Raw genomic sequence first — 11,458 nt, 5'->3', positions numbered from 1 at the left:
ATGACTCATTATAGCGCTTTAAGAGAAATACTTTTTGTGTGGAAATACTGAAAATTTATGCCATTTTGCGTCATTATTGCTAATATAGAAATAATGGCAAATATAGCATAAATGTTGAGAATACTCCCTATGATGTATGCATATATTGTATATCGCGAACACTATATTGTTTAGCTGTTGTGATGTTGGACTACAGAAGGTACAGTAAAAATCCATCTATCGATTTTAGGTTGTAGGAATGTGTGAGGAAACAATTGCAAGAGGCCAGAGCTGAGATTCCAACGCTTGACTTCAGGACTGTGAGCCAAACCTGGTAGCTCATACAATGTGCTGCACTTTCAGATCTTACAAATATGCACTTATTATATATTTCTACTGAGCCACCATGTTGCCATGGAAGATAAATGGTGCAGTCTATATACATGAAATGGGTAATGGAAAAAAAGAAAGTACATTTGCAAATCTCATAAGATAAACACAAGGGCATCCAGCGTAAAAACTGTGCCAAACAAATATGAGCGTTCATCTGAGATGTCCCCCTGTGGCGACCCCTAACAGGACAAACCAAAAGAAACTTACATTACACATGAACAAAAGTACATTATGTTTTGATGATTTACGTTTATATATCTATGTAAAATTATTGCGTGGACTGGAGCACATATTGAAATACTGTATTCAGCTCGATATCCCTTTATTAAATGAGAATTCATAATTATTTTAATCCTGATAATCAAATTTTTGTGCTGATGTCATTCTAGAAATGCAATCCTTCTAAGAGTGGGCCACAGCAGCTGTAGCAGCAATTATTAAATGTTAAATTAGTTTGCTTTGGTGTTAATGTTATTCTGTTCACAGCCTAGTACAGAAAATATTAGCATGGTATCTGACTGCTAGAGTATTCCATGATGTGCAAACTATTTTTGTGTCCTCTAATTTGATCCTGAAGTGTTTATGACGATTTGAGAAAGCTTCTCAGTCTCAACATTTGATGTGTGAAACTCACCGATGATGGCATCCCGCAGATCTTCTACGATAATGCTCATGTCATCGATGTCCACAAAGTACAGGTGGTTCTCAGCTGGTGGCGACACAACTTGCCTCAACACCTGATAGTTACTGTGGCCAGTGGAGACCACCAGCACCGCCACACCTTCCCCCCTCAGCTCAGCCATTGGGCCAATCACGTCACCCGGTTTCACTCCGTCCGTCAGCCACACCAGCACCCTGGGGAGCCCCGGACGGGCCCCGTCCGCAGATCCTGGTCTCAGCACTCCATCCTTTGCGATCTTGAGCGCCTGTACGGTGTTGGTGTCCCCTCTGAGGGGTTTGGTGGCCTTCAAAGCCGCCTGCAGGCTACTTTGAGTGCGGTAGGTGTCAAAGCCGAACTCAAGGCGTGGTTTGGTGCCCACCTGTAGAAGTCCAATCCTCACCTGATCCTCCCCCAAGGAAAATGGCAGGAGGAGCTCTGACAGGAAGTCGAGCATGCGGGAATGCTCATAGGATGACACACTCCCAGAGGAATCCAACAGAAAGAGGACATCCCCCTCGCAGCAGTTGAGAACTGGGGTGGAAAAAAATAGAAAAGGAAAATACTGGAAAATCTTTTATCTTATTTTATTTTATTTTTGTCATTTTAATCCATAATTTAAGGGGAAAAAACTGCAGGAAAATAGCATGCGAATGGCAATGTTATACTTACTTACGTATCAACTTGCGTTGTGTTCTTGTGTCCTTAACTGTACCACTCTTTGTCCCTAATTGCCCCGTGAGGATAATTAAAGTTCTTAATCTGAATCTATTCCTCTGAAGAATTCAAAAGTTTCCATCAGGCTCCTCAATTTTTAAAGAAAATTAATAAATTATGCACATTCCACTTTCGCACATTCACATTCCAAACTTTTCCTATAGTTTTAACACATTAAAATGTACATCTTTGTGCAGATCTGGCTCTCTAAATCTTACTCTAAAATCCTCCAACAATTTTATATCTCACTGCTTAAAATTGCTCTTCAGCCAGGTTGCTTCTTATGATAATCGACAGTGTTCCGAAGTTTTCTCGAGATTGCAATTCACCAGACTCTTCATTACCTAATCCGTTTTTGTGCCACCACACTCCACCCCCTGGACCCCAAAAAATTTTTATAAACTAAGATCGCAGCATGCCTGTAATTAAAGTGACAATAAAACAAAAACAAAACCCCAATGAACCCTTCGATGTGTTAGCACAAGAAGTGGAGTGGGTATAAAAAGCAGCTGAGCTCAAGCAGTCAAGAGTCGCATCTCAGTTTTTGAGGATAATGAGTTACCGCAACCAAGAGTGTTATGTTTTGGTTAGGTATGTAGTGCCACTGTGCTAGCAAAACTACATGCATTCAAATGAAGCAGTTATCATTGAATTTTGCATCATCACCTCAAGAACAATCTAGAACACTTGAAGATGACCTGGAATGTGTTGTTTGGATCAAGGATGGCTATTTGGTCAAATTATTGTGGATATTTGAAATTTGCTTGAAGACACCTTTAATCAGCAATTAAATTCACACAATCGATTGCTTGTGAAATAGCTGGGATCCACAACGCTCACCTACTTCTCACCAAAATAGCAGAATGTAGGAAGAATGCTTGATTTTAATAATGATAAACCAGGTGATTTTTTTCCCCAAACAGAAAATATATGTTACAGAGGAATTTCATTTTATAAATATGAAGATGATTGGCGAGGATTAGAGAAAATAGCAAAGTCAAACTTTTTTCAAAAATACAGTGAAGAAGATAAGTATTTGAACACTCTACTATACTGCAAGTTCTCCCACTTAGAAATCATGGCGGGGTCTGAAGTTTTCATCGTAGGTGCATGTCCACCGTGAGAGAGATAATCTAAAAAGAAAAATCCAGAAATGACAATGTATGTTTTTTTTTAACAATTTATTTAGTGGGAGAACTTTCTATATAGCAGGGTGTTCAAATACTTATTTTCTTCACTGTACGTCTATACTTGTCTAGGGTTGCTATCATTTCATTGAGCACAAAATAAAGTGTTTAAAAAGAGTTAGAATAACAAGTTAGGGAATGTAGTCAAATGCTGATGTCAAAAAGGATCAGAGACTAAATTGGGCCATATGCAGGAGGCAGGTACCAAATTAGGATTATTTGTCTGGAGGATGTTGGGTAAGTGAAGTAAGGAGGTTGGATGAGGGAATGAAGAAGGCAATAAAACAAAAGAAGAGGGCGGTCTGCGGGTAGTTCCAAGTGAAAGACGGGGAGGAATGTTTGGATGGTCATGCACGGCGCACAGAAAGTGACAGCAATATAGAAAGAATATTAAAAGTGTCAGATTTTCAGCAAACGTGAAAAGCAAACTAAACATGCAATTAGCACATATGAGGTCACCAAACTTCTAGGATATTCCTTCAGTATGATCTTTATCATAATTATTAACTTCTTTCTTGTTTGAATGGCTGTGACAAATTGTCCAATTGAAAGATCGCAGCTATGTGTGCAGCAAAGCGTGCAGACGTCATTGAAAAAGACACGTGCAAACACACAACACTCCCGCATGCTTGCTGCTTGTCTTCTCATCAGCATAGAGAATTCTTGACATCAGTCTCATTATTTGGACTTTGGAGCGTTCAGAGGGTCTGCATATCACAGCTACAGCCCCTTTCCCCACTATTTGCACCTTTGTGCAGCTATGCCGTTATCTTCCGCATCTGGAGATACACTATAACGGTGGGAGGAATGGAAATGCCTGGAAGTGAACCTAAAGGAAGTGAAGATAATATGGAGTTGGTTCTGGGAGGGGGCCTGCTGCCTCTGCTACAGTCTCCGTTCTAGTTTATTCTTGAAGTGTTTGATGGGTTTAAAGGTCATAGGCTGTCAGGTTGTTCCACACTAAACTCAGCAAAGCATGACTTCATAGATTTGTACAATTGTACGAAATGTCTTCCATCCATCCATTTTCTTGGTCGTTTATCCTCACAAGGGTCACAGGAGTGCTGGGGCCTATCCCAGCTGTCATCAAACAAGAGGCAGTGTGCACCCTGAACTGGTTGCAAGCCAATCGCAGGGCACATAACGAAATGTCTTAAGCAGTAGCATTAAGAATGAAGAACTTAAAAGAGGAGTTCGCTCAAACCCCTGATTGATTAATTGACAGATTAAGATGTGTCAATACAGTTGGTATTTGTATGTTTCCCAGTTCACACACAATGCAGAAAGTGGGCCCTAAAGAAATTAATTGTGAATTCATTGGTGGCACAATGGTTGAAAAATGAAGCCTCCCACCCCAACTCACACTTTTGCAACCTGCAAAACAAATGGCGGATATTTTTTTAAGTAAATGTATTGTAATGGTACTACAGAAAATTATGCTCTACATCCATCCGTCCATTTTCTTGGGCAATTATCCTCACAAGGGTCGCAGGAGTGGTGGAGCCTATCACAGCTGTCAACGTAGGCAGGGTACAACTTGAACTGGTTGCCAGCCAATTACAGGGCAGATGGAGACAAAGAACAGCCGCATTCACAATAACACCGAGGGGCAACTTAGAGTGTCCAATCAATGTTGCATGTTTTTTGGGGGGGATGTGGGAGGAAACCGGAGTGCCTGGAGAAAACCCACGCAGGCACGGGGAGAGCATGCTAACTCCACACAGGCGGGGCCGGGATTGAACCCTGGACCTCAGAACTGTGAGGCCAACGCTTTTCATCTGTGCCACACTAAAGCCAATCAAAATACCCATGCAATCGCGCAAATTTGGCTTTATTTTTTCATGTTTAGATAAGTGCACAATTTTGTTTTGCTGAACTCTATGTGGTTCAACGCCATCATCGCCTATTCATGGACATAGCACAGTGGAAGCATCTCACTCACAACTTCTATATTAATGCTCAATGACAAGCTCAGCAGTTATACAACCGGTTTTAGCCTCCTGGATGCTTCAAGTTCCTTTTTGGCAGGGAACCGTCTGCAGTATTTGTGTCAGAATATTACAATGTTGTTTTGGTGGTTTTTAATAGATGTGACAATTAATAGCACAGACCTCTTGATATAAATATGACATCTGGATAATGGGAGAATGTATCATCTAAATTAGAAATAGTATATGCGTGTGAAGAAAAGAAAAGTTTGTTTTATTAACAATATTCACGTGCCCAAAAATTTTATACAACACACAATACAATAGAATTACATTTTGTATATAATAAAATACAACTATTCATATTAATAACTATAATTATCCTATAAATGTAAAATAATATACATTATAGTAAATGGAAAATAACAAATTTGTATATTTCTCAATCTTTATCAACATGTTAGTATTAAAATTATAGAAATTATGAACTATTCAAAAAATAATATCATACTATGACTCAAGTCTTTCATGTGTAATCAAAGCGGCCAAGTGATGTTTATCTTTTGTTTCTTCTTCTGATTTTGTTTCCTTAATTGCCACCATTGCAGTGTCCTTCTTTCACATGCAGTACGTGATTGTGCTCGAGAGTTTTTTTATGAGTAACTTATCTTTTTGCCTTGAACTGCCTTCTAGCAAAACGTCTGAGGTTGTTTTTTTTTTTTTTTTTTTTTTTTTTTTTTTTCCAAGAGAATTAAAATTTGACTCACCTCCCTCAGGTGCGCCAGCCTGTGCATACACAGTTCTCGGAAGCAAACACACGAGCAACAATGTCAGCAAGTGGCTTTCCATTATTGCAACAAGAGTACAGGTCCACCCACCTAAAATTACATGAAATTAAAACACTAATATGTTTGAAGAGGACTGTAAATCCACCAAATCAGCCCGAAGCTACGAACTCCAAGTTTAAAAAAGAAACTTCCAGTCAGCACATAATTGAGTTCACCCCCCCGTGTGGAATCTTCTTTTTATTTCTAGTAATTTTCAACTGGCCAAGGTGGACGCTCAGTCAAGCACAAGCTCAAGTGTGACGCCAAGTTCTGTTTTAGTGAGCAGCCCCGACGCTTCTCCGCTATGCAAACGAGCCTGAGACACCATTGTCAAGGTAACTGTAGTACAGTACGAAGTTTCCGGTTTTTGGAAGATTTAAAAATAAAACCACTATTTGCTTTGGCGTCTTTTTTTTTTTTTTTTTTTATCAGCGCTGAGCCATCTCGGTCAACAAGTTTTCGCAAAATGAATTGAATTGAATCCCGATAGTTTCTTTTCGTCCTTTCATATCATTTCTGTTGGCCGCACTACTTCCAGTACATATTGATTTTGGGGGAGATTTTTTTATTTTTATTTTTGGTCCAATCACATTTCAGTCTCTCACAGGGCCGGACAGAAGAAAGTCTGGTCAGTGGCATGCTGGGCAGCCACATTGTTATCCGGTTTAACAAAGTGCTATGAAATGCAATTGACTGTTTCTAAAAATTACCCTCAAAAAAAAAAAAAAAAAAATATATATATATATATACTTATACATACTATACTTATGAAGGCGCCTGAATGTGATGATCACTAGGAAGCCAATGCTGGTGAAACCATTAGCTAAAACTAATCTGTGCAGCTCCGCTCGCCATTTGTCTTTGCCGTGATTGTGCTTCAGTAGCCTTGTCACATTGGTTCTTTCAGAGATCTGGATCTTCAGTCAGCTTGGTAGAACACGTCATTTACAGGGAATCTCGCAGTGGAGGTTGTTATTATGGTAATTATCGCGACTGTTACGTAACCGTGATGGAAAACGCAGAACGGCTTACTCACAGACACACTTTCAGAAATCGACAGATAAATTCAGATTTACAACTTCTAGTTGTTTCATACCACACTTGATGAGTGGTCGGAAACGCTAGAGACCAAAATCTTTGTACATTAAAATTTAAAAAACAAAATAAAATCCACCTGTTTGTCCCCGTGAAGTCTTTATTTTGAAGTGAGTGCCACAGGCGTCTTCTATCTGACTTGACTTACCTCACTTGTCTTCTCTGGGCTTCCCTTCCCTGTGCAGTTTCTCCAACCAGGAATACTGTAGTAGATATCTATTCTTCACCATGCAGGCATCACCACCTTGGATGTGAGATGTTGCCCACTTTGCATGGATTGAAATACAGTACATGTTCAATTGCAGTAAATCTTTTTTCCACGTTGACAATAAAACATTTGAGAAAATAATAAAGAAGTATCAGTAGATTTGGGATGATCCTCAATAGACTTGGAGCTTTTTCTTTTAAAAGCCTTTACAAAGCGTTGGTCGGACAAATGACGTTCATACGACAGCAACATTTTATTTATTTTTTGTTTAGGTTGAACTTACATAAAATGTGAACTTATCAACACTATCCTCATTAACACACCAGTGTTAGAATGCCTAAAAACGCTGTCATTTGCATGTCAAGCCAGCAGTTAATGATGTCACAAGACTTATCTGAAATTGTCTTTTGATAATCCTTCGGAGCAAATTTGTTGGTTTTGAGATTTGTCACACAGGTCACCGTTCCGGTCTACTAAACGCTGTGCCCCAGTTAATCACAGAGTTTGTCGTCCCCAAATTCATGTCTATCTTTTTTCCCTCCCTTATTTGGCCCCACTCGGACTGGATCTACGCTGTATGTGTCAAGTGACACAGTTCCAAATTTTGGCACAGGTGGATTATGTGCCATGGCAGAGGAAAGAGAAAAATTGCATGAAATTGGCTCATCAGGCCAAGCGTGGATAAAAATCTGATACGTATCAGATATTTGCAAATGCAGAGTGCTGTGTAAATGCATGTGTAGAAGGCACCACTCGAATGAAGTTTGATGTTGTTGGCAGTGATACATCTGCATCGCCCCGAACAACATAAATCGACACCAACAGTAAATTCAAACAGCATAAGCATAGACAATTTAAATATGATCAAACAATGCTACCACATTGCAAGCGTGTAATTGATTAAATGAAAGGAAAATAATCCGGTGAGAAGGATAACAGAGAGTTTACCTTCTCTACACTTGAGCTTCTGCGTATATATGTTGTATTTTGTCTTGGCCGCTAGTGGTGGAAATGCAACATGAATTCAAGTGTTATTAGCAAAAAGTACACTGACACAACATGGGTATCCATCCATCCAGTCATCCTCACCGCTTATCCTCAAAAGGGTCGTGGAAGTGCTGTAGCCTATCCCAGCTATCCATAGCCAATCACTGACAACATGAGTCATTCTCAATTATTGTTTCAGTACTCAAGCATGGCTACACGGAACACAGGTGCTGTTTTCAAAGGCAACCGTTTTTAGCCGTATTAGACAGAAACAATGATGGTATCCAGCTCTGTTCCGAGATCTGGTTTGAATTGTTTGCTTTTTTGTCAACAAATGACCCGCAAAGCAAAACAAACCAAAAATGCGCTTTAAGAAACCCCCGTTCATAGTATTTTGCCATCTTATACTCTTAGACTGATTGGGATAAAAGAGTTGCAGCTATCCAAGAGAGTAGGAAGTTTCAGGCCCACAGAGAAGGCATTTAAACACAGTTTGTGTATGGTTGTTATGCGGCAGAAGCCAAGCGGAAACAAAGGCAGTAGGAGGCCCCGTGGGATAAATTAACAGTGGAGGATGTCGGAATTCAAGTGGGATTGAACAAAGGTCTGGATTCCACTGTGACACTTTGGATTCAAATACTTCTTTTGTTGTAGTCAAGACACTGACTTTGAACACACCCTTTTTTATATACACACACCCAGTAACTAAACAGTACATGGCCATTACTGTAAAGGCAGGGATTGTGAAGTTTCTCTTTTGGTCTAGCACCACCTGACCTACTTTTAACCCTGGCATGTCTGATCACCTAAATCCACTGATTTATTGATTTGCATGAATTTATATCTTCAAACGAATATCCTCATGTTGCTTAGCTACAACACACTAACATGCAACATGAATTCTTTTTTTAGATTCTTCTCCAGAACTGAACATGTTATCACAAGTATTTGCAGTACACGTACCATGTTATCACCACACATCGGAGTCCTCGTCTAGTATTTTGTGAGTAAATCCTTGAATAGAATATACTCACTTGGAAAGGTATACAAGGTCAGGATTATTTTATGTGCTTTTTTGTGCTTGTGGGGACAAGAAAAAAAAATCATGTAACATACGTTACACACAGCTGACTGGCCCGTATGGTTCGCATGCACATACAAATGGCATTTTGCGTTTGTACTGCATTACACATCAATCCACAGACTTTTCCAGCTATTTCCAACTGCACGGTCTTGTGTCAGCATGTCCCTGCATTTCAATCTGCATGTGGGATTCTGAAATTTGTCTCCATTTTTGCATACCAGCCTTTTCATAAGTGGAAGTATTTCGGAAAAGAAAATTACACTAATACTTCATCACTGTGAAATTAAGCTCGGAGGCAATCCGGGTAGTACCCCGACTGGGAGATGCAGGAAGAACAGCCAAAAACTGTCAAATGTCAGCAGTGGAAAACTTTATGACATTTGTTCATCCGACTGAGGGCCTGATATCATGGAATTTTAGCAGCATATCCTTTGGGGGTGGGAGGGAGCTGAAACAGTCAATGAGCCACTGCTTAACTCATAACTTGGAACCTTGTAAGCAGCCTATCCATAATTAACTATTAAAAGTCTTTCTTTACACTGTTTTGGATGTGTATAATATTCAGTGAATTCCACAGGTAACAGTTGCCAATATTTTTCTCCTTTTTGTCAGCTTGTGGTATTTGAGCTTTGGTATGACACGAGTCATAGTGTGTGGAGAAAAAAATGCAGTCTTGCCCTTAGCAATAAAGGCCAAAGCTCAACTCAAAAGCGTGAGGGACAAAGAAAGGTGATGATGATACATCCCATGGAGGAATGCAGGAAAGAGAAACATCCTGAAAGGTGGCACTCCATGTGCTGGGTGTGCTTTGGTCAACTTTAGTGACAGTCAAAAGTTATAATAACATAATAATAATTGTCATGCTCCTGGCTTCCTGCCCAGGCTGGGCGTGGCCAGCCAATTAGTCAGAGCACACCTGCACCTTGTTCCAGCTGATGCCTCCCAGTATATATAGGACTTGGGGGACGACTTGTCCTTCGCCAGATCGTCATCCTTGATGCTTCGTTCCCGCACTCCCGTTCGCCTGACTTCTGCTCTCCGTGTATCGCCTGTCCCTTGACCCCACTCTTGAGCCTGCCGCACGATTACTTCTGCCTTGTTTGGACTGCCTGCCTGATCCCTGACCTTGGACCGAATAAAGGTTTCCTCTATACTGTCTGCCTGTCTCTGGAGTCGTGCATTTGGGTCAACCCTCGAGCCCCGTTCGTGACAATAATAATTATAATTATTTATAATAATAAATATAATATAATAATGTTGACCTTTATTCAGATTCTTACTAAAGTAGGTTCTTACTCTGCATATGTGCCCTGTAATTCCCCCCAAAAAGTAAATGCATGTGTCTTTTATCTGGTCCAATATGAGCCATTGCCTGCCCCACTATGATCTCTGTGACACCAAGTATGTAAATTTGTATGCAGTATGCATTGAGACAAGCTCATTGTTTTTTTCAGTACCTTGAATTTGTATGACTTTTGTGTTTGGGGTGTGCGGTGAGATATTTGTACTAATGGGAAATATGTGCCTAGGTCAGGAAAGGGGGTGAAAAACTGCTGTAGAATCAGAAAGGGTCCTCACTTCTTCAGGAAATAATTTACCAGATCATCAATAACAGCCCCCCCAAAAACCAAACCAAAAATAGAGACAAAGATGTCAGCGGTACTTCCCCTGGCTGGGATATCCAACCAAGTGCCTTCTGCCTTCCTGAGAACCACTGATAGGATGGTACCTCCCGATCTGCGTCAATGGTACTTTCCTGCCCTCGTTATTCAGCATCCGGTGTATGTCCACAGTGGGTATTTTTCTCTTGCGCTCCATCTGTTAAGGCACTTAACCTTTAACCTTGGGGACAAAGTTTGTTCTTCCCAACATGCCAGTCGGTGCATTACAGAGGAAATCCCAATTTAGATGTCAGGAAGATATTACAGTACTGAGGTATTTGTCACCTGCATCAAAACTCATCCATCTATTACAGGGGAGTCAAACTCTTTGGGTGCGTGTGTGTGTGTGTGTGTGTGTGTGTGTGTGTGTGTGTGTCAAGGGCCACATTGTCGAATCAATTTCCCTCAGAGGCCAGTGAAACTATACCTCATCATATTCTTTCATACACACAACAAATTGAGGGATAACTAGTTTTAAAAATCAGATGGATACTAGTTTCCTCAACTATTGATCAAATGACCATAAAAAGGGGATAGGTAGCAGAAAAATACCATAGCTCAACATTATTGTTCATTACATATGACAATTTTGAATTTTTGTTCAGATTTTAGCAAGAATCGTGGAAGTTGAACATGATTTGATTTTGCGAGGAACATAACAGGATGTGGCAGGCCACATCTGGCCCCCGGGCATTTATTTTGACACAATGATCTATTACTTAAATGTTGATGGG

General features: G+C 40.2%; 1 protein-coding gene across 6 annotated transcripts in view; it reads right to left on the bottom strand.

Annotated features, from left to right (window-relative positions):
• Nucleotides 1–7,036, bottom strand: part of vwa1 (von Willebrand factor A domain containing 1) — an 18,521-nt gene extending 11,485 nt beyond the window's left edge. The window contains exons 1-4 of one of the 6 annotated variants that reach the window (XM_061800786.1): nucleotides 6,933–7,036; nucleotides 5,630–5,664; nucleotides 1,434–1,564; nucleotides 1,007–1,356 (exon numbers count right to left, since the gene is read on the bottom strand). In XM_061800786.1, coding sequence (XP_061656770.1) covers nucleotides 1,007–1,356; nucleotides 1,434–1,564; nucleotides 5,630–5,656 — 508 coding nt within the window. In that variant the 5' untranslated portion in view covers nucleotides 5,657–5,664; nucleotides 6,933–7,036. Of the gene's footprint in view, nucleotides 1–1,006; nucleotides 1,565–5,629; nucleotides 6,073–6,449; nucleotides 6,612–6,932 lie in introns of those variants that run through there. The other 5 variants (XM_061800777.1, XM_061800767.1, XM_061800757.1 and 2 more) reach the window with 5 other exon arrangements.
• Nucleotides 7,037–11,458: the final 4,422 nt, after the last annotated feature.

Source organism: Syngnathoides biaculeatus, chromosome 2, assembly GCF_019802595.1.
Source record: "Syngnathoides biaculeatus isolate LvHL_M chromosome 2, ASM1980259v1, whole genome shotgun sequence".
NCBI classification, from domain to species: Eukaryota; Metazoa; Chordata; class Actinopteri; order Syngnathiformes; family Syngnathidae; genus Syngnathoides; species Syngnathoides biaculeatus.
The sequence above is the reverse complement of the archived record's forward strand: the minus strand, read 5'-3'. Positions and strand labels throughout refer to the sequence as shown.